At 59.8% G+C, this 21944-nt stretch overlaps 1 protein-coding gene across 1 annotated transcript; it reads left to right on the top strand.

Moving 5' to 3' along the window:
- Positions 1-124: 124 nt before the first annotated feature.
- Positions 125-21901, top strand: LONP1 (lon peptidase 1, mitochondrial). The gene is given in 20 exon segments (XM_032625169.1): positions 125-211; positions 213-299; positions 301-567; positions 3389-3477; positions 4034-4153; positions 6024-6255; positions 7694-7755; positions 8102-8231; positions 8616-8699; positions 10170-10390; positions 12014-12152; positions 12879-13057; positions 15635-15722; positions 16112-16234; positions 16317-16433; positions 18552-18692; positions 19052-19217; positions 20070-20281; positions 20355-20519; positions 21554-21901. Coding segments are annotated over 20 exon segments (2886 nt in total). The 3' UTR covers positions 21731-21901.
- Positions 21902-21944: the final 43 nt, after the last annotated feature.

The raw sequence follows: 21944 nt of genomic DNA, 5'->3' as shown, positions 1-21944 counted from the left end.
AAGTCCCGCCTCTGCAGCCGTCCGTTTCCGGCCACCCCTCCCTCGGGCACGCAGGCACGCGCCGGCCGTCACGTACGCCCCAGCCCAGCCCGCGGAAATGACGCAAGTCCCGCGCGCCGCCAGGATGGCCGGGCTATGGCGGCGGGTGCAGGCTACGTGCGGCTGTGGGGAGCTGCGAGGTGTTGGGCGCTTCGGCGGCCGCTGCTGGCCGCCGCCGGGGGGCGGGTCCCGACTGCGGCCAGAGCTTGGTTGCCCAGAGGCCGGCGGGTCTGCGACGCCTCTCCTCCCTGGGCGCTGCGGGGCCAAGGCCCCGCTGCCGCGGGCCACTGGCGGGGACTTCGGGATGCTAACAACCGCAGCGGCGGCGGCGCATTCTCGGGCGGCGAGGATGCCTCCGAGGGCGGCGCGGAGGACGGGGCCTCGGGCGTGGGGGGCAGCGCGGGCGGCGGGGAAGGCCCTGTCATAACGGCGCTGACGCCCATGATGATACCGGACGTATTCCCGCACCTGCCGCTCATCGCCGTTACGCGCAACCCAGTGTTCCCGCGCTTTATCAAGATTGTCGAGGTAATGAGAGCCCCCGCCTTGGCCTCCGTTTCCCCCATGTCTGCAAGCTGCGGGTTGGACCGAGGGATCGCTCAGCACCCTCATGCCTCACAACTTGAAAACGTTCGAGTGTTAGTTTCCTCACTACTAGTGAACTCGAGCCAGTTTCCGCCCCCTTTCAGATCCCTTCAGGAGAGTTGAATCCAACGAGCTTAGGATTGTCCACTTAACTAGTCCTAGTCATAGAAATTCGGTGCCGGGAAAGATCAGGACAGCCTTGCCACTCGGTTACTTTTCTGCTGGTCTTGGTAAATGTTTTGTAACAGTCTCCCCCAGGGCGGTCTGCCTTCTGGTTAAGAGACCCTTTGGGATCCGGATTCACTCCTTCCTTAAATGTTTCTTGAGGTCATGTGCTAGGTACGGTTCCAAGTGTTAGGGATACAGCCCTGAACAAAACGGACACACTTTCCTGCCTTTGGAGCTTAGGTTCCAGCGGGATTCGAGAGGTAATAAACAAGGCTAGTAAGTAAATTATGGACTGGAAGGTTGTAAGTACTGCAGGGGATGATAGAGCGAGGGATTGTCCAGGAGTCTTAGGAGGAACATGGCATAAGGATGTTCCCAGGGGTTTATTCATTCATTTATTCAGTAGGGTGTTCTTGTTCCCGTGTAGCCGGCTGAGGATTCAGCAGAACAAGTCAGACACAACCCCTCTGCCTAAAGAACTTATGTTCTGGTGCAAGAGACAGTACAGATCTTTTCAGACTAAGAGCCACGGGGTGTGGGGTGGTGCAAATGGACCAGGGTGATGTAATAGAGAGAAAGCAGCAGGAGTGCAAGGAACTTGAGTTTTTTAATGATGTGGAAATGAGTCCGTGGGGGAGAAGCGTTATCTCTTAACTGTCTAAGCAAGGTCATACAATGAGTCAGCTCTGCATTCACCCTCCAGCCTCTACCCTCACTCTCTAGTCTCTGCTGAATAAATCTCAGCGATCCCCTGGAAAGGGAAAGGACGGTACAGAGGGACAGCATTCAGCCAGTGTGGGGGGCAGAAGGAGCCCCCTCCACCTCGTCTCCAGCTCTGTGACTGTGTGCGTCCGAGCTGCCCTTCCAAGGGCCTTCCCTGATGTTCTGTAGTGGTTACTGGCAGGCCCCAGGGCCGGACCCTGTGGGATCATATCCTGGCCCCTCCACCCCTAGCTCCATAACCCTGGGCAAGCTGTTCCTCTGGGCCTCCATTGTCTCATCTGTGAAATGGGCGTAGTAATAGTACCTCATTTCTTAGAGCTGTGATGGGAGGTAAATGAGGTCATGTCTAAAGGTCTCAGAACCGTGCCTTGGTGCTTGATACGCCTTCATAAGAAGCGGCTGCTGTTACCCATGTGGTGTGCTTTTGACACCTCAGAAACAAGCCCTGGGGGTCTTTTCTCCATACTTGAGGCCCCCAACCCCAGCTGTCCTCTCTACCCTCCCCTCCCAGGCCCCTAGGGCCAGGATGTTCAGCAGGTACGGCCCCCTCAGCCCCTCAAAGTGGAAGATGCCCCCTGTCCCCAGTGCCCAAGTAGAGACAGGATTCTTCCAAGAGATTCTGTGTGCCAATCTAGGGCTAGCCAGGAGGGTTACATGAGATGCTGCGGGTAGTGTGAGACTGGCATGTGGAACTCTCATGTGGTATTCCTGTTGCTGTTACTTTATAAATAACGAAAAAGGGGTCCCACCAGAGGGAAGGACAGGTGCTAAGATGCAATGGTCAGCTGTTAGTCAAGGAGAAAGTTGGAGCTCCCAGGGGACCCAATAAGTGTTTCTGAACCTGTTAGCCAAGCTCTGATTACTCTTGATTTGGTAGTTGACACTGCATGTGGCTAACTTGCCCCAGTGGCGTCTCTCCTTATTAGTGGCCTCTGAGTATAGACCAGTGGCTCTTAATTTTGGGTGGGTCATGTAACCCTCCTGATGGATGTCATGGACCTTTGTTCTGGGGAGAATGCATTTAGAGTGTCAGGAATTCCCATACCGTGTGGTCATGGAGTTAAAACGCTGCTTCTCAAAGCCGGGTTCCTGGACCAGCAGCCATCACCTGGGAGTCTGCTTGAAGTGCAGACTCTCAGGCCTGCTTCAGCCCTCCCAAATCAGAAACTCCAGGGGTGGGGCCCAGCCATCTGTTTTAAGAAGCCCTCCAGGGAATTCTGACTTGTGCCAAAGTTTGAGGGCCATTACGTTTTTAGTTAGAGTCTGGTCTAGGAATATAACAGAGGCTTGAAGGAAACCATTTGGGCCCTAAGGACACCTGTGCTCCTCCCTATCAGCTGTTTCCTACGAAACATAGTCCTCTACCTGCCAATGGAATGACAGGAGAATGTGCTGTGATGGGCGGTGGGTCTCGATGATCAGTGAATAGGATATAGATGTGATTGGGATATACTTTCCATGAAAATTGGAGGAAATTACCAGCCTGTGGGGTGTGTCACATTTGGATTACGCACATCTACTTTTGTCCTCCCAAAAAGAAAAGCAGAGAGTTGAGATTTTCAAGCCAAGGCATTTCGCCACAGAAACAGCTCTTGAAATTGGATGTGAAATCAATTTCTTGGTACCGGCCGTTTGTCTCCTTTTAGTTTTTTTTTTAGGAAGAGGGAAAAACTAAGGAATGCAGCTCTTCAATACTGCCCGTCCTTTTTTTTTTTTTTTTTCTTTTGGTTCAGAGGTTCCTGGACCGTGTTGGTTAGTCCTGGATCAGATTAGCACGCCCCTAGAGAGTATTACAGAAAATGCTAGAGCTGCTGTCAAAGCGTCATCTAGAAAGCCTACCCTGCGTTTCACCTTGGGGTCATTGTCATGCTAGGTTAAAAATAAGAAGTTGGTTGAACTGCTGAGAAGGAAAGTCCGCCTTGCCCAGCCGTATGCCGGCGTCTTTCTAAAGAAAGATGACAAGTAAGTGTAATTTTTCCTTCACTCCTTTGTTGAAGCTGCCCTGGATTGTAGCTCACCACAGAGCCTGCTCCGTAGAGTAGCCTGGACCTCTGGCTCCTGACCTGAAAGAAACCAAGTCAGACCTCCGGGGGATGAGGCCGAGAGCTGAGCATCCCTTTTCAGTCTGGGCTGAAGACTCTGCCCCAGGCCGTGGGCTTCATGCGTGGTCCAGGTGCGGGGAAGCTAACCTTGGGGACCCCTGGTGTTAGGCCAGGGTGAGGCTGCTTCAGAGCAGCCTTAGATGCGGGGGCTCTGGGCACATCTACCTGGACTGCAGGTAGGAATGAGTTCCACTTCCAAGTCGGAAGGTGTGTTCTACGCAGGCTCCATAAGAGGTGTGGAGTGGAATCCAGATTCCATCTGGCCCCGCCTGCCTGTATGCGGTGACCCTCAGGGGTGGCCCAGAGCACCTGTAGGAGCAAGGAGGTCAAGGCCAGGAGGGGTGTTTCTCTTCCCTCTCTTTTCAAGAGAGCCAGAGCACCTGTGCCCATGTTCCTTTGTGTCCCTTCTCCCTCAGCAACGAGTCTGACGTGGTCGAGAACCTGGACGAGATCTACCACACGGGGACGTTTGTCCAGATCCACGAGATGCAGGACCTTGGGGACAAGCTGCGCATGATCGTCATGGGACACAGAAGGTGCGGGAGCCCAAGTGCACGGGGTGGGGCGGGAAGAGTGGCCTGGGGCGCCCCAGGTTCCAGCACCGACCTGCCCTTCTCGGTCACTGCAGTGACCAGGCCAAAACTGGAGGTGGAAACCACCCCCCCCCCACAGCTTCTCAGAGCCGCTCTGCTTAAGTGGCAGTCTGGGTGGTCAGTGAGAAGCCATTTCTCAGGCCCGTTAGTCCAAAAAGCACCACGAGACAGGAGATAGCACGTTGCCTCACGGTTCACGTCTGGGTGTCAGCACGCCTTCCCCCTGGTGCCTGCATCTGCGTCTCCATTCAGCTTGGCATGTTGGGCTTTTTGTTTTTTGTTTTTCCTGGCTGCACCGTGCAGCTTGCGGGATCTTAGTTCCTGGACCAGGGATTGAACCCGTGCCCCCTGCAGTGGAAGCATGGAGTCTTAACCACTGGACCCCCATAGAAGTCCAGGTTGCGGTTTTTTACTCAGCCAGTCTACCTCTACCTCCTCTGCCGAAGGGCTTCATATGGCATTTGCAAGCCCAGTCTAACCCGCTGTATTGTTACAGCTAATTAAGAAAAACCTACATGATCAGCTGGGTTGAAGCTGGAAGAAATGAACGTGTTCATTTCTTTTCACGTGTTCCAAGGAACATTGGCCTCCCAAGATGAGATGCTTGTCAAAGGTGTCCTGTGATCACAGACATGTGGGAGACATTTCAGACTCACCAACCGTTAAGGTCGTAGTGTTTGGAAAAGCTTCTTACTGCAGATGCCCGTTGGTGTTTGTTGACTCAAGAGCCCTTCATCCTTTCCTCTCACGGAGGCTTTTTCTGCGTCAGCCGGCAGCTCCCCCAGAGCACACCGGGGAAACGGTCCCGGCCGGCAGCGCTTCCGTGGACAGTCCTGGTGGCGTCCCCGCTGCGCCGAGCCCCCATGCCTGTGTTCAACTGCTCGTGTTAGAGTCTGTTTTAGGGAAGAGGCTGTTCCTTTGTCTCCTGGGAGGATCCGTGGCTCAGAAAGAACAGAATAAGATACAACCAAAATTAATAAAGACGGTGCGGCTACTCACTGCTCCGCTAACCTGCAGGGTGCCTTGGAGAACGAGTCCTGCTGAGTCCTGAGGCCAGGCCACCTCGGTGTTCACCAAGTCCCGACCTCCTTTTCTCTGTGCATCTTGCTGGTGTCCGCCGCCACTGAGTCCGCGTCCCCGGTAGCGCTCAGGCCTGCTCTCTAAGGGTGGTACTGTGGTTAGTTACCCCGTGTGGCAGAAAAGAGCCAACACGTCACTGAACACCGGGCGCCTGGTGTCTGCCAGGCCCTCGGGTGTGAGTGGAGTAGCCAGCGAGGGGCCCAACTTGGGGAGCCCGCCCCCTGCACGGGAAAAAAGGTCACCAGCTAAATTCTGACAGTGGCAGGTGCTTTGGGGTGAAAATGACGATGGATGGGGGGGTGGGGCGGGTGTGTGCGCAGGTGGGGCTGGATTTCATGTGGAGTGGTTGGGGAGGACCTCAGTGGAGGCGCCCTTGAACCTGGAGCTGAATCTTGTGCAGGAGCCGCTGTGTGGTGAGCTGGAGGCCGGGGGAAGGGCAGGCGGAGTCCCTGATGGGCCCCAGAGCGCGGGCTGCCACTGGCGTCCTCGTTCCTGGAGGACAGCGGATGTTGGTGTGGGAAACAAAAGATGGGTTGGCTGGAGTCCAGGGGCAGAGGGCCTGCTGGTCTTGGGTTCTGAGACAGCAGCTCCCCTCTTCTCACCAGCCCTGGTGGCTGCAGGGGCCTGGGCCCAGCGAGCCCTTGTGTCATCAGCACCGCAGAGCGTTGTGGCCGGCAGGACGCCCCCCTTCCCCCCAGCCTCGGTGACTTCACCTCCTCTTCCCCGTCTTCAGGGTTCACATCAACAGGCAGCTGGAGGTGGAGCCGGAGGAGCCCGAGGGCGAGAACAGGCAGAAGCTACGCAGGAAGCCGAAGCGGGGCAAGAAGGACGCGGAGGAGGACGGCGGCGCCAAGCGGCAGCTGCAGGTGGTGATGGAGCCGGAGCCCAGCCCCGCTGGTGAGGTGCTCATGGTGGAGGTGGAGAACGTCGCCCACGAAGACTTCCAGGTCACGGAGGAGGTGAAGGTGAGTGCGCGTGGGGGGCAGAGCGCCCTCTTCCTCCAGGAGGTCTGGGAGGAGCTGGCGCTGGCGCTGGCGTCGGGAAAGTCGGAAGTGCGCTGGAGCCTTGGCTGCTGTGAAGGAACCGGGTCCTGGCTCCTCCTCCCAGGCCCCGGGCTGGGGGAGTGGGCAGGGCACATGTAGCTGGTTCTGTGACCCGTGCTTCCAAGACTGGAAAGAGCCTCTGGCCACCTTGACCCCAAGCCTAGGCTGGCCTGCCTTCTTCTCCATAGCATGGAGAGCCAGCTCTCGAGAGGGTGTCGGGAAATGTCCTTCCACCGTCCTTCTCATGTAGGTTATGGGCAGGGTGACCTGCCTCCAACGGGGAGAGGTGAAGAAGAAAGGCAAGGCAGGTGGAAGGCTCCTCGGGTGCGACTGCACCGGGTGTCCTTGGCCTCCCCAAGGGGAACACCACCTTGGCATAGCGGACAGCTTTGGTCTGAGCCTGGGGTGGGTTCTGACCTCGGTGGGAAGGAGTGCCACAATCCATTGGTGATGTCTCCTGCGGGCGCTGGAAGGGGCCCGGGGCCGGCAGTTACCTCCATGGGGCCCTCCAGAGCAGCTCTGCCGGGGAGAACTTTCCACGTGCTGGATGCATTCTGTGACTGCACCATTCGGCCCCTGTGACCGTTGAGCACTTGACCTGTGGCTGCTGCGACTGAGGAACAGGACGTCTAATTGTATCTCATTTCAACTCACTGAAACGTGAGCAGCGCCTGGTGGCTGCTGTCCTGGGCAACCCAGCCTTAGCATTTCCTTGAAGGCTCTCGTCTGGCGGGAGGGGAGGGGAGTGGGGAACTCGGAGCGTGCCCGTCCCTCTTGGCGCACATGCCACGCAGGCCCACCAGCTGGCCTGTTCTGGTTCCTTCTACAAAGGTCATCCCAGGCAGATCAGGGACAAACCCATTAACCAGAGACCGGTGGATCATACTGAAAAAGCCCAGCAGTGGTGGCTGCTTGCTTCGTGCCGGCAGTGCCCTGAGCAGAGTGCCAAGTGCTGGGACCTGTGGCCTCTGGAAATGAGGTGCAGGATTTATGCCATAAACTGTGTCCAGTGGTCCTGCCGGGAGTGTCACTGGCCTCACTGTGGCGGCAGCGAAGGCAAAAAGGACAGCAATACCTGTGGCATCCATAGTGGAGCCGGCTGGGGCAAGGTTCTGGGGGGGACAGACCTCGAGCCCCTTCTCCCCACCCAAGATGGTTCGTACTAAGGTCGAGGTTCAGAGCGGTCCACGGAGACAGGGTTGGTTTAGTTTTTGCTCTTGGGTCCTGAGTCCCTGTGACTTGTGAACTGGGGCTCCGCTCCTGGGCCTCTGGGGCCGTCCTTGGCTGGGCCGGGTGGGAGGGGCTCCAGGGCCACAGCCCGCTCTGGTCCCAGTGCCCACGTGGCCTCCCTGCTTGCCAGGCCCTGACGGCGGAGATTGTGAAGACCATCCGGGACATCATTGCCTTGAACCCGCTCTACAGGTTGGTCTCCTGTCTCCTGACGAGGCCAGGCTGGGCCTGTCTGGCTGCTTGTCCTCATTGAGATCCCGGCTGGGCTTGGGGACTGCCTAGCCTCTGAGAGGGGAGCTGCTTCCGTCCCAGCAGGGAGGCCCCGGGGCGGGCGGGAGGTCGGAGGGGCACAGCCTACCTGGCCCCGGCTCTCTCGTCATCAGCCAGGTGGGGGGAAGGCATCTCAGGAGGGCTGCCGGATGGCTGCCAGGGTGACTTGCGTCTGGGCGTGGGGCGTTAGTCCCGCTCTAGGACGGGCCGCAGCCCAGGAGGACCGCGCGGCCCCGGCGCCCCGTGGCAGCATCTCCGTCCCTTGCAGGGAGTCTGTGCTGCAGATGATGCAGGCCGGCCACAGGGTGGTGGACAACCCCATCTACCTGAGCGACATGGGCGCCGCGCTGACTGGGGCTGAGTCCCACGAGCTGCAGGACGTCCTGGAGGAGACCAACGTGAGTGCGGCCTCCCCGCCTGGCCGCTGTCCTGGGCTCCGGCCTTGGGGTGGGTTCACGTTAGCCCGCGTCCTTCTGACCACGTCTGGCCCCTCGTCCTTGGTAGCGGCCGCGTGGTGTCCCACTGGGCAGCACCCGTCAGTGGGTGGCGTGCTTGGGTTGTCACCAGTCTCGTCGTTATGAGCAGCACCTCTGCCAGTGTCCTGGTCCACACGGCCCGCAGACCTGTGGAGCGTGGCTGGAGCACTGGGCTTGCTGGGGCAGAGCGTGTGCCCCTCTCGGATTTGGGGAGGCGTGGCCTGTCCACCTGCCCTGGTTCGCGCTCCCTCCCCACTGCCCCTCCACACAGATGGCCATCCTCTTACGTCTTCCCTTTCTTGGCAGATTCCCAAGCGGCTGTATAAGGCCCTGTCCCTCCTCAAGAAGGAGTTTGAGCTGAGCAAGCTGCAGCAGCGTCTGGGCCGGGAGGTGAGCGGCGGGGCGGGGCCCCAGTGCGCAAGAGAGTCTCTGCTGTGAGGCTCCACTCCCCCTCGGGGCTGGGAACCTGTGCGAAAATGTCAGACTGGTGCCAGCAGCTGAGTGCAGAGTGAGAGGTCCTGGGACCCTCCTGACCATTGAGGGAGCCCGGGGGGAAATGCTAGAAATTGGGAGCCAGCTTGGGAGAGGTCGAAAGCTGTTTCCGCAGACTGAGCTGTTGGAGGCCCACCTTCCCAACTGGGCAAACCCATGGACTGCCTGGATTGTTGGTTACTTAACGTTTTCTAGATTTAACTCACTTTTATCACTTAGTTGTTGTTGTTTTTTTTTTTTTAATTTTTATCGGAGTATAGTTGATTTACAATGTTGTGTTAGTTTTTGCTGTGCATCAAAGTGAGTCAGTTATATGTATGCATATATCCACTCTTTTTTAGATTCTTTTGCCATAGAGGCTGTTATAGCACTTAGGTTTTTTTTTAAATGAATTTATTTATTTTTGGCTGCGTTGGGTCTTTGTTGCTGCACGTGGGCTTTTCTCTAGTTGCGGCGAGCAGGGGCTACTCTTCGTGGCGGTGCACGGGCTTCTCATTGTGGTGGCTTCTTTTGTTGCAGAACGCGGGCTTCAGTAGTTGTGTCTCGCTCTAGAGTGCAGGCTCAGTAGTTGTGGCGCATGGGCTTAGTTGCTCCATGGCATGTGGGATCGTCCCAGACCAGGGCTTGAACCCATGTCTCCTGCATTGGCAGGCAGATTCTTAATCACTGTGCCACCAGGGAAGCCCTCACTTAATTTTTATGTTAGGGAAAATATTCGTATCGTATTTATTTTATTTAAAATATTTATTTATTTGGTTGCTCCAGGCCTTAGTTGCAGCAGGCAGTCTCCTTAGTTGTGGCTCTTAGCCTCCTTAGTTGTGGCATGTGGGCTCCTTAGTTGTGGCATGCGAACTCTTAGTTGCGGCAGGCATGAGGGATCTAGTTCCCTGACCAGGGATCAAACCTGGGCCCTCTGCATTGGGAGCGCAGAGTTTTTAACCACTGTGCCACCAGGAAAATCTCTTGTATCATATCTTTAATTGAAGAAGCCACTAGGCAGCTCTCACATGCAAGGGCACGGGACAGCAGGTCACTGGGCGGGCGCCGATGCTGACCTAGGGCCCTGAGCCCGTGTCCTGCTGTTCCGGCTGTTAGAGGGAGCGTGGCACCCCTTTGATTAACGTGGGGGACACACTGGCATCAGGCCCAGCTTTTCCTGGTCGTAATCAGGATTGAAGGGTGGATCCCTTCCTCCCCTTGAATTTGGTGTTACTTATCGTGAGGCCCGTGACCAGGAGGACTTAGGGTGGAACGTGGGGGAAATCAGAGGCTGGGTGCTCTGGGTTTCTCTCCCATGTCCTGAGGAAGCAGCAGGCCCGCCCTGGGCTGCGTCCCCTCTGCTCTGACGGCGGCTTCTGGGCCCTGCAGGTGGAGGAGAAGATCAAGCAGACGCACCGCAAATACCTGCTGCAGGAGCAGCTGAAGATCATCAAGAAGGAGCTGGGCCTGGAGAAGGACGACAAGGACGCCATCGAGGAGAAGTTCCGCGAGCGGCTGAAGGAGCTCGTGGTCCCCAGGCATGTCATGGACGTGGTGGACGAGGAGCTGAGCAAGCTGGGCCTGCTGGACAACCACTCCTCCGAGTTCAAGTGAGCGCAGGGGGCCCGTCTTGTTCCCCGGCCTCGGGAAAGCTGGGCATCTGACTGGGGTCCCTGGAAAGCCAGGAGAGTGGGCCCCTCATGCATGTTTCGGTCATGGTGGGTGTCCATCCCCTCGTATCGCCCCTGTGCGGGCCGTGTCTCTGTCGCCCCTGTTTCACAGATGAGGGAGTCGAGGCTTGGAGAAGTTACATCAGTTCCCTTGCCTCTGGGCTGGCAGGTGGAGACAGGGATTTGAAGCCAGTGCCACCAGTCAGGACCAGGAGTCCCCAGGGCCATTGCTCCAAGGCCGCCCCCTCCCCTGGCCTCCCTCTGGCGGCTTTGAGAGTCAGCCAGGAAACAAGCGTCTTCCTGAGGCCCTGGCCTTGCCCGGCGGGTGTTGTCCTATGCACACTGGCTAGGGGTCGGGGCCCTGTGGGATGCTTCTGGCTCTGCTCGTAGCCCAGGCCTGGGCGTTGCTCCGGGGTGGCTCGTGGGACAGCTCCTCAGAGGGAGGATCTGAGCGGGCCTGCAGCACCGGACCCTCTCGGGCTGCTGGGCTGGGCCTCTCTCTGGCTCAGGGTGTCTGGGGAAGGTTGGTCTCTTTGCACGAGGACCCTGGGAGATGCTGGTTGCCCCGGACGCCGCAGGCCTCCCCACCAGAGATGCCCCCAGCTCCTCTCCTGGGGCAGTGAGTGCGCTTCCCACACCGATGTCAGGGTGACCACATGCTTAGTCCCTTAGGACGTCACAGACTCATGTAGCGGTCTGGAGGCAGAGGCCCTCACATCTGGTGTGGTGGGCAGGACAGGCTCCTTCTGGAGGCTCTGGGGAAACTCTGTCTCCAGACTTTTCAGTTTCTCGGAAATGTTCCATGGCTCCTGGCCCTTCCTCCATCTTCTGAGCACGTCACTCCAGCCTCTGCTTCTGCCGTCTGCCTCGCCTCTTCCTCTGACCTCCCTGCCTCCTCCTTATCAGGCCCTTTGTGAGGCGCGCCTCTGTCCCTGGGTGCACAGCCCTCGGCCTGGGGTCACGCTCCAGGCCTCAGTTTCCCCACTTGCCCTCATCAGGTTGTCCCTCCCCCATCCTACCCGCTGGCCCCTCCTGTGCTGTGGGACCCTGAGCCGGCCCCATGCTCGCAGAGTCTCTGGTCTGGGAAGCAAATGTAGCCCTTGTGCCAGGAACTGCACTCATACAGGCAGACCTCAGGGACACCGCGGGTTCGGTTCATAGCAAAAAAGCGAGTCACATGAATTTTCTTGGTTTCCCTTCGTGTAAAAGTTATGTTCACGCTCTACTGTAGTCTGTTAAGTGTGCAGTTGCGTTATGTATAAAAAAAGACAACGTATATGCCTTTATTAAAAAGTACTTTATTGCTAAGACGACCATTACCTGACAAGGCACGGTTACCACAAACCCTCAAGGTGTAAAACGCGCGGTAGCCGAGGCGTGTCTGCACCGCGCCAGGAGTGGGGCAGGCCAGGCTGGGCCAGCTTCTCAGGGCAGTTCGGGCCGCAGCTGACACTTGGTGTAGTTCTCACATCGGGCACGTGGGTCCCAGCACTGTGGATGTATGGAGTGGGGTTCGGGCGGCTCACCGGGCCCGCTCACCGGCTCTTGTCTGTCCTGTGGCAGCGTCACCCGCAACTACCTGGACTGGCTGACGTCCATCCCGTGGGGCAAGTACAGCGACGAGAACCTGGACCTGTCCCGGGCCCAGGCGGTGCTGGAGGAGGACCACTATGGGATGGAGGATGTCAAGAAGCGCATCCTGGTGAGGCTCGGCCACCCGCCCTCCCCAGGGCCACGCCCACCCCCCCACTCGTGTGCGGGGCACCTGGCCGAGCTCTGAGAGGCGGTGGCCATCGTGTCTGGATCTGTGAGGGTGGCGGGGGCCTTGGGGCCCGGGAGCCAGGACTCCCCCTGTGTGGTGGGGGAAACCCAGGGGAGCTCCCTGGAGAATCTGGGGGTCTGTGGGGGCTTGGCTGGGCCAAGGCTGGTGTGGGGTCAGCAGGGGCCGAGGAGGGTGAGGGATGGAGGGGCCCAGCCGGAGGGACCGGGGTTGGAGTGGCTCGGAGGTGTTAGGGGCCGCCCAGGCCCGCCTGCCCGCTCCAGGGAGCTCATGGTTTCCCCAGGGGGATAAAAATTGTGCTCGTGGTAGGAGGACATGAGGGCCAGAGGTGTTTGGCTGAGAGCGGGTGGGCCGGCGGGGAGAGAGGACACTGTGATCCAGGTGGGGAGCTGCCGGGTGGGCCTGGCATCGGGGTCACCCAGAGCCCGTCACCCCCGTCCCCTTGCCGCCTGCTCGTCCTGTTGGTGCCATAGGCTGTCCCTCCTGTGTCAAATGACAGTCCAGTCAGCTCAGCCCCTCCGGGTCAGGCCCTGTCCCTTCTCGCAGCCCCAGACGCCTGGACGATGGGGAGGCTCAGGCCCGGCGGGGGCCCTTGCCCTGTGGAAAGGGCAGTGCTGTCTCACGGGGTCCTCCTGCCTCTGCCTGCAGGAATTCATTGCCGTCAGCCAGCTCCGGGCGTCGACCCAGGGCAAGATCCTCTGTTTCTACGGTCCCCCAGGTGTGGGCAAGACCAGCATCGCCCGCTCCATCGCCCGGGCCCTGAACCGCGAGTACTTCCGTTTCAGCGTCGGGGGCATGACGGACGTGGCCGAGATCAAGGGGCACAGGTTGGCCCGGCCCCTCCCCCTCGGGGCTCACCCCGCCTCCCATCAGCCTTCCTTCTCCTGGGTCTTTTCCTACCCTGTAGCGTGATGGTGGCAGGCAGCAAACTCCACTCACGCTGGAATAGGTAACTGAAAAGTCAGCGTGTCCAATCTGACGTCAGGCCTGGCTCAATCCAGGTGCTTAAAAACCTTGGATCAAATTGGATCAAAACCTCAGCCTCTCAACCACTGGAAAGGCCTCTTGGCCAGGCTGTCAGCAGACGGCCCCCTGGTTCCAGCTTCCATCCCACCAGCTCAGCACCCCGCACCCCGGCAACACTGGCCGCAGGCCCGGGGACTGGGGACTAGAGTGGGAGGTGAGACGGTCTCCCCAGTGAGGCCTCGGCACCTGTCTTGGTTCTTGCCTCCCTTGTCAGGCCCAGAGCGGGGCTGGCATCCCCTGTGCGCAGGCTCTGACAGCCACCTGGCCCGTGCATGGTGTCCTTCTGTGGGACATTAAGGGTGTTGTGTTCTGGGGCTTCCCGCCACGCTGGCCTCCGCAGAGGGTGGTTGTTTTTTTTTTTTTTTTTTTTTTTTTTTTTTTTTTTTTTTTTTTTTTTTTTTAGTATGTGGGCCTCTCACTGTTGTGGCCTCTCCTGCTGTGGAGCACAGGCTCCGGATGCGCAGGCTCAATGGCCATGGCTCACGGGCCCGGCCGCTCCGCGGCACGTGGGATCCTCCCAGACCGGGGCACGAACCCGCGTCCCCTGCATCGGCAGGCAGACTCCCAACCACTGCGCCACCAGGGAAGCCCCAGAGGGTGGTTTTTTGAAAAGCCTCGGTGAGACACAAGTGCAGTGGGTACACAAGTGTCTGTTCCAAGTCGGCCATGCATTTCCATCCTGTAGTGTCCAAAGAAGGTTTAAATCTGTGTTTAAAAGTTACTTTTCTGGCTTTTCTAAAAGCACGGACAGTTCTGGGCACCAGGGTTCACAGGCCCTCCTGGCAGCAATGCTCCAGAGCTGGGCTGCCCGCTGGGCAGGGTGCAAGCACCCCAGTCTGCTGCAGCCCCCCTCCACTCCTGGCTCTCTCGAGTCCCCTGGACGGTGGCCAGTCTCGAGACCTCCCCAGCCCGGAGCCCGGTGTGAGCTCCAGGGGTTTGGAGAAGGGAGCCGGAGCATGGTGGGGCCCGGGTCGGGGTCAGGAGGGGATGAGGCTGGCACAGCCTTGGGGGCGGGGTCACTGGGAGGCCTGCAGGCTGGAATGGTGCAGGTGTGCCCGGGAGCTGCGGTCTGAGCTGGGAGGTGCAGCAGGATGGAGGTAGAGGGGTTGGAGGCAGAGAGGGAGGCAGATGCAGAGCCGGGCCCTGGTTCAGGAAGGACAGGGAGCTGCAGACCAGCACCATGTGCTGGAGTTTCTAAACAAGCACAGGAGATCTGTGACGCTGGGGGTGAGTCATTGGGGAAAGGGCACCCAGCAGCGTGCGAGCAGGTGGGCGTTCTGTGCTGCTGTTGGTCTAGCGACAGGGAATTGACTGCTGTTATACTGGTGACAGCCAAACCCTCCTCTGCCCACAGCCCTCCAGGGCTCCCACCTCCCTCGGGTTAAAGCCCAAGTCCTCCCTGTGGGCCACAAGGCCCTGCATGACCTGCCCCGTCCCCTCCCTGCCCTCCTCCCTCTCTCCCCCTCGCTCACTCTGCTCCAGACACGTGGGCCTCTTCACTGTTCCTCCAGCACACCAGGCACGGTGCTGCCCCAGGGCCTTTGCACGGGTTGTGCCCTCCGCCTGGAATGCCCCTCCCCCAGACATCCATGTGGCTCCCCCTCACCTCCTCTGCTTGTAGCCTTTCCTGAAGACGTTCCTTATCTCTTCCTTAAAATACTGCCTCACCCTCAAAGTGGCGTTCCAGATCCCCCATGCCTGCTTTTCTTCTTTGTCGCAGATACGAACGAAGTCTTTTGTACCTTGTGATTTTCTCCTCTGCCTGGTTTGTGGTCTGTCTGCCCTGCTGGGCCTTAGCTCACAGCTCTGGACTCATGTCTGTTTTCCTAAGAATGCCAGGCAGGCACCTGCAGCCAAACTGGGCAGACAAGTAGGCTCTCGGGAAACACTCCTGAAAGGACGTGCCAGCTGGGGCCGGGCCCTGGGCCTGGTGACCCTGAGGCCAAAGGACCCAGGCGTGGGGGATGTTCCTGCCGCAGGCCCTGGCTGCTCCCTGCCCCTCTCCTTCTGTTGGATCGGGCAATGCCGGCTGCGTTTTGCCGTCTGGATAGGAGGTGCTGGCTAGCGGGAAGAGTCTGAGTGAGACTTGGCTGTGAATCTGTCTCCCGCCCTGAGCCTGAGCTGGGAGAGCTCGTTGACAGCCCCAGGACTTGGGACTGTTACGCCATCAGGATGAGCCAGTGCTCTGCCCACCTGCACAGTGCGGAAGCATTTATCCTCCGCTGGGGCCACGCTGTGTGCGTCTCCCTGTGTCTCCTCTGGGTGGCCTTGGAAGGCATGTGGTGATCCCGCAGCTCCAGGGGAGCTGGGCCTTGGGCGCCAGTGTGGCTACCCCAGGCGCTGGGGCACCGACCGCCCCGCTGTGCCGTCTTCCGCAGGCGGACGTATGTGGGCGCCATGCCCGGCAAGATCATCCAGTGCCTGAAGAAGACCAAGACGGAGAATCCCCTGGTTCTGATAGACGAGGTGGGTGGGGCCTGAGGGCTGGGCCCTGGCTGGGCTCATACCCTTCCCTGAGGTTGGACGTGACCCCTGGGCCTTCCTGGCCCACAGCTGCAGGCGGCCCTGACCAGATGGAGTCTGTGTTCAAGGTGAAACCGTGGCCCCCTGCGGTTTCCATGGTGCCTGAGTCACTGTCGGCGGCCTTGTTGCAGCCGGCTGTCTCATGACACCGGCCCCCTCCCGCCCTGGAGGACCTGTTCTCTGCCCGTGGCCACACGGTCAGCCCAGCCCTCCTGCTCTGGGCTTCCCTAGCCCCAACCCCCAGTGGTCTGGTCTCCCGCTGGGGTGTCTGGCGAGCGGGCGCTGGGGGAGGACAAGGGGCTAACACCCGCCTCCCCCTGCTGCCCCTTCAGGTGGACAAGATTGGCCGGGGCTACCAGGGGGACCCCTCGTCAGCGCTGCTCGAGCTGCTGGACCCTGAGCAGAATGCAAACTTCCTGGACCACTACCTGGACGTGCCTGTGGACTTGTCCAAGGTGCGTGTCCCACCCGGGGGCTGGGCCAGTGGGGAGAGTCCGGACGCCCCGTCCTACCGCACCTCGCTGCCGCCTCCCCCAGGTGCTATTCATCTGCACGGCCAACATCACCGAGACCATCCCAGAGCCGCTGCGGGACCGGATGGAGATGATCAACGTGTCGGGGTACGTGGCGCAGGAGAAGCTCGCCATCGCAGAGGTAAGGTGGCCCCGCTGGCCCGGCCCTGGGGAGGGGTGCCCCGCCGCCACTTGGGCTCAGGAAATATCCGAGTGCCCACTAGGTGCCAGGCCCTTAACTGGAGCTAGGGGTGCAACCCGCAGATCCTGCTCTGGGGCTCCCGAGCCCGGAGGAGACAGACGGATGTGGACAGGATCTGCCCGTGTGGTGTGATTACAAGACACGGACGACACCAAGGCGGGGGTTCGGGGGGCTCCCCACCCCAACCAGCTATCAGCCGAGGGTCTTACGATTCAGTGCAGTTCTGACACTACCCACCTGGAAACAGCATCAGACCCCAGGTTCAGGGCTCAGACCAAAGCACTGCCCCCACTTTGGATGCCAGCCCCCAAGTCCCTGGCCGCTCTTACTTTAGACTGACTGGGTATAAACCGGGGGTTCCCACAGCCCCCTCCTCGGTTTGATAATTTGCTGGAACAGCCTACAGAACTCAGGAAGACAAGAGTTTTTACTTACTGTTACCAGTTTATTATAAAGGATACAACTAGGGAACAGCCAAAACAGAGACTCCTGGGGCAAGGTGTGGGGAAGGGCCCATTACTAGGCATGGTTGACTGGATGACTGATTGCATCATTGGTCACTGGTGATTAGCTCCCCCCCCTGGGGGCTGAGGGGGTGAAGGTTCTATCCCTCCAGTCCCTTGGTTCCTCTGGCCACCAGCCCCCATCCAGCTATGCTAATGATCACTTCTTGTGAATAAGAAAGGACGCTCCTCTCGTGCCTGTCACTCAGGAAATTCCAAGCGTCTTAGAATCGCTTGTGCAGGGAATTGGGGCCAAAGACCCAATATGTATTTCTTGTTATAATCACAGGCCGTAGAACAAGAGCAAGGAAAGACACTCCGTGAGCACAGTGCTGAAGGTAACACGACCCCACCCTGGCCTTCAGGGCCCAGCACTGTCTTGGGGTTGTGAGTTCAGCTCTGACAGTAAGTTACCCCTTGGGTTGCCCCGCTGCCTTGTGGTCACGCACCGTGGCCGGTGTCGTGCCAGGTCAGTAACGGCTGTGGGCGCGAGAGTGAGGCTGCTGTCCGTCTACCCACCAGCCGTGCTTCCCCGGGTTATGGGACTGCCTCCCTGGGCTTTCCTGGGCCCAGGGTCCCCCGGGATGCGGGCCTCTGTCTGCATCTCTATTTGTAGGAAAGCGCTTCCCGGGCTGGTGGCATCCTTCCCTTTTCCTGGCGCCCGGGTGTGTGTGGTGCTTTACTATCTTGCAGTCAGTCAGGGGAGAGCCGGATTTCCCTTCCAGAGGGCTCGAGTTCTTGATACAGTGTCTTCTTTCCAGAGAGGGCTTTAGTGCATCTTGTCCCCTTTTGCATCCCCTGGGGGGTGGGAGGCGAGGAAGAGGAGCTCTTGGCTGGGGCGGTCACAGGGGTACTGCGACTCCCCGTCACTTCCCTTGTCCCCCAGCAGCCTGGACACTCGACCAGGCAGAGGTGGGGCAGGCTTGGCGGTGTGGGTGGAGGGGTTCCTTCAAACCCTTGAAGGGACAGCAGGAGGCACACGAGGGCTTTGGGACACTTCTGCCCTGCAGTCAGTGCTCAGGACTGCTCAGACTCCACTGACTGCTGTGCGGCAGGGGTGGTGCTGGGCCCCGAGTGACCCTGGAGCCTCTGACCTGCTCCCCATCCCCACCTGCTCTGTGCAGTAGTCACATAACCGGTCTCTGTATGAGGAGGAAGTCTGGGGGTTCAAGGAGGCCTTCCTGGAGGAAGAGGCAGCTAAGATGAGCCTTGGGAGCACGTGGAGGTGGCAGGCCGGGCGCCTGCAGGTCCTAGGCCCATGGTTCAGGATCCTGGCACTTGCTGGGCTCTCTCCCTGGACACTCTCCCACCCCCTCCTGGCCTTGCTGGCTCTTCTCCCTTCAGGTCTCGGCTCAGGTGTGGTCCGGGAGCAGCCTCCCCTCACACACTCTGCTGAATGGCCCCCAGCTACCCCTGGGGACAGGGGCTCCACGGGGCAGGCCCAGGGTCTACCTCAGTGACCTCATTTACCCGGCCAGGGGTCTTTGGAGGGGTGGGCAGGGGCCACGGGAGAGGCCCTTGGGGTCCTGATGGCGGCTCTCCTCCTCCCTGGCAGCAGTACCTGGTGCCTCAGGCCCGTGCCCAGTGTGGCCTGGATGAGAGCAAGGCCACACTGTCATCGGACGTGCTGACCCTCCTCATCAAGCAGTACTGCCGGGAGAGTGGTGTCCGCAACCTGCAGAAGCAGGTGGAGAAGGTGAGCCTGCCTGGCCAGCGGTGGAGGGACACATGCTGTCTGAGTGCACTCACAGCAGGTCCCTAGGGGAGTCACAGCCACAGACAGGAAGTAGGTGGAGGGGCTGGGGAGGCAGTGTTTAATCAGGACAGCGTTTCAGTTTGGGAAGATAAGAAAGTTCTAGAGGGGATGGTTGGACACCAGTGCAAATGCACTTCCTGCCACTGAGCTGTACACTTAAAAATGGTTAAGATGGTTTTAGGTCACGTGTACTTTATCACAACTGTAAAAAATTAAAGGCAGGTGGAGGAGAGTTGGGGGCAGGGGGTGGGGGCTGCTTCTGTGGCCTGGCTGCCCCCCAGCCTGCTGCGTCCACACAGGTGTTGCGAAAGGCAGCCTACAAGATCGTCAGCGGCGAGGCTGAGTTCGTGGAGGTGACGCCGGAGAACCTGCAGGACTTCGTGGGGAAGCCGGTGTTCACAGTGGAGCGCATGTACGACATGACGCCTCCCGGTGTGGCCATGGGCCTGGCCTGGACCGCCATGGGTGAGTGGCCTGCGCTAGAGCAGGCAGCGCCGGGGGCTCTGCATGTCCCTGTGGTCGTCTGTCCCCCGGTACAGGTGGGAGCCCTCGCTGCAGGCTGCTCTGAACGCCCTCTCCACTGGTGGGTGGGGTGCAGTGAGGCCAGGGGACCAGGGCTCATCAGGGACGATGGGACCGCGAGGTGGCAGCAGTGCCCACCCCCCCCACCCCCCGAGCTTTCTTTGGGTTTGTGGTTTTCAGGTTTGCCTGAAGGACAGCCCTTCACAGCACAAGACCCTGTCGCCTGGGGGGCGACCACCCAGTGGGGGAGGAGGGCCAGGCAGGTCTGGGGAGAAGGGTCCGAGGGGCTTCCTGTCCAGGCGACGTGGCTCAGCCCACCCGCACTGGGGACGCTGGGTCTGGGAGCTACAAGGGCGGGGGGGTGGGGGGGCACGGCTAGGGGTCTGTGTAGCAGGCAGGGTTGGGTGCGGTCCTGGGGGACAGGGCACAGAGGAGGCAGGCTCTGCTGATGGATTTGGGCTGCACTGAGAGGAACTGCACGGGAGGAGGGAGCTTGGCACCAGCAGGCTCTGCGCCACGGGCAAGTAGAACGCGGAGGCCCAGCACAGAGATCGTTTTCAGGTTTTCATGTAACCTGGTCCCCGCAGATGGATCTGCTGCCCTGCCCCGAGGTGGCTGCAGGGAGAGTGCAGGCACTGAGGTGTGAGGGATGAGAAGGCTCTAGGCTGGGATGAGCCAGGGAAGGGACGGTGAGGGGCGTCCCATCACTGGGGATGAGGGTGAGGGTGCGGCAGGAGCGGCCGTCCAGGAGTCTGAGGCATCCTGGGCTCATGGGCTCTGCCCTCGGTTCCTCAGGAGGCTCCACGCTATTTGTTGAGACGTCCCTGAGACGGCCGCGTGACAGCAAGGGGGACAAGGACGGGAGCCTGGAGGTTACAGGCCAGCTGGGGGAGGTGATGAAGGAGAGCGCCCGCATCGCCTACACCTTCGCCAGGGCCTTCCTGATGCGGTACGACCCCACCAACGAGTACCTGGTGACCTCGCACATCCACCTGCACGTGCCTGAGGTGAGGCTGGACCCGCGCCCACGCCCCACACCCCCACCTGGCAGCCGCCTGCCTACCAGTCTGTCTCCCCCAGGGCGCCACCCCTAAGGATGGCCCGAGCGCTGGCTGCACCATTGTCACGGCCCTGCTCTCCCTGGCTCTGGACCGGCCGGTACGGCAGAACCTGGCCATGACGGGTGAGGTCTCCCTCACGGGTAAGGTCCTGCCTGTGGGAGGCATCAAGGAGAAGACCATTGCGGTGAGTGTCCCGTGTGATAGCGCACAGCCATCATTCACGTGTCAGGGCTAACACCCCCAGGTGAGAAGAGTGACAGGCCCATTTTACAGAAGAGGAAAGTGAGGCCCAGCGGGCATGGGATCTGGATCTGCCTGGCCTGGATCCCCTGCTGAGCTGACTGCCTAGCTGCCCCTCCCTCCACAGTGGTTCTCAGCCCTCATCTCAGCTCTTCAGGGATGAGTAGGGTCTGCTTCCTCACCCCCGCCCCCCCGTGGCCTAGCACTGAGACCTGTGGGTGCAGGAGAGGCTGGAGGAGCAAGGCTTAGGCACTGCAGGTGGACAGAGGGCAGAGCCCAGCGTCTCACTGGGTGTGCTGTAGGTTTGACTGTGGTGGATGGGGGGGGGGGCGGGCTGTGCTTCTCAGTGTTGGGAGCCCCCCGAGCTCCTGGCAGCACCCCAGTCTTTCTCACCTGAGCCCCCAGGCCTCTCCCTGTCTACCTCAAACGGACCGCAGCCCCAGCTGCCCACAGGGAAGGGCTCCTGTGATAGGGACATCCAGGCAAGGTGTGTGGGAGGCTCTCTGCACCTTGCTTTCCCCTCTTGCAAAGTGAGAGGTTCAGTGAGTCACTGCATGCTATCCCTAGAGCAACACATGGTGACACATGGGGACCCTTGTCCACCAAGGGGCAGAGTCAGGCTGAAGGACAGCAGCTCAGAGGCCCCAGGTGCGACAGGGTGCGTGGCAGTCTTCAGTTCCTGTGCATTTTTAGGTGCCCGACCTCTAAATGTAAAGCAGTGGGTGCTGTGATTAATCCCAGAAACCATGGACCTGTTAATTCCTGTATTTCCAGACACCTTTGGGGGTGGGGAGAGCCTCTGGGGTGACAGCACACTAGAAGAGGCCTGGGTTCCTGCTGCCAAGCTACTGAACAGAGGCTGGTGACGTTACCTTGGGCCTCAGTTTCCTCAGCAGGGTGGCCACTGGAAACCTGGCTCCATGCCCAGCCCTCTCCTACCTCCCACACTGACCTGACTGCCCCCCCCCCCAATCCCAGGCCAAGCGTGCTGGAGTGACGTGCATCATCCTGCCAACCGAGAACAAGAAGGATTTCTACGACCTGGCAGCCTTCATCACCGAGGGCCTGGAGGTGCACTTCGTGGAGCACTACCGCGAGATCTTCAACATCGCCTTCCCCGAGGAGCAGGCCGAGGCCCTGGCTGTGGAGCGGTGACGCCGGCTCTGGGCACTGCAGGCACCGCTGGGCCCGCCGGGGCTGGAACTGCGCTCAGGGGAGAGGCTCCAGGCAGCTGAGCCACAGGAAGCTCAGGAGAGGCCTGGAGCCCAACCTCAATCATGGCTTAATCACTGACTATTTAATTATGATTAAAAGCCGTTTCCAGTACTGCTTGGTTGGCTGTGGCTTCTTTCTGTGCTCACCACCCTGC

This window comes from Phocoena sinus, chromosome 3, assembly GCF_008692025.1.
Source record: "Phocoena sinus isolate mPhoSin1 chromosome 3, mPhoSin1.pri, whole genome shotgun sequence".
NCBI lineage: Eukaryota > Metazoa > Chordata > Mammalia > Artiodactyla > Phocoenidae > Phocoena > Phocoena sinus.
Note: the sequence above shows the minus strand (reverse complement) of the source record. Positions and strands in the feature narration are given on the sequence as shown.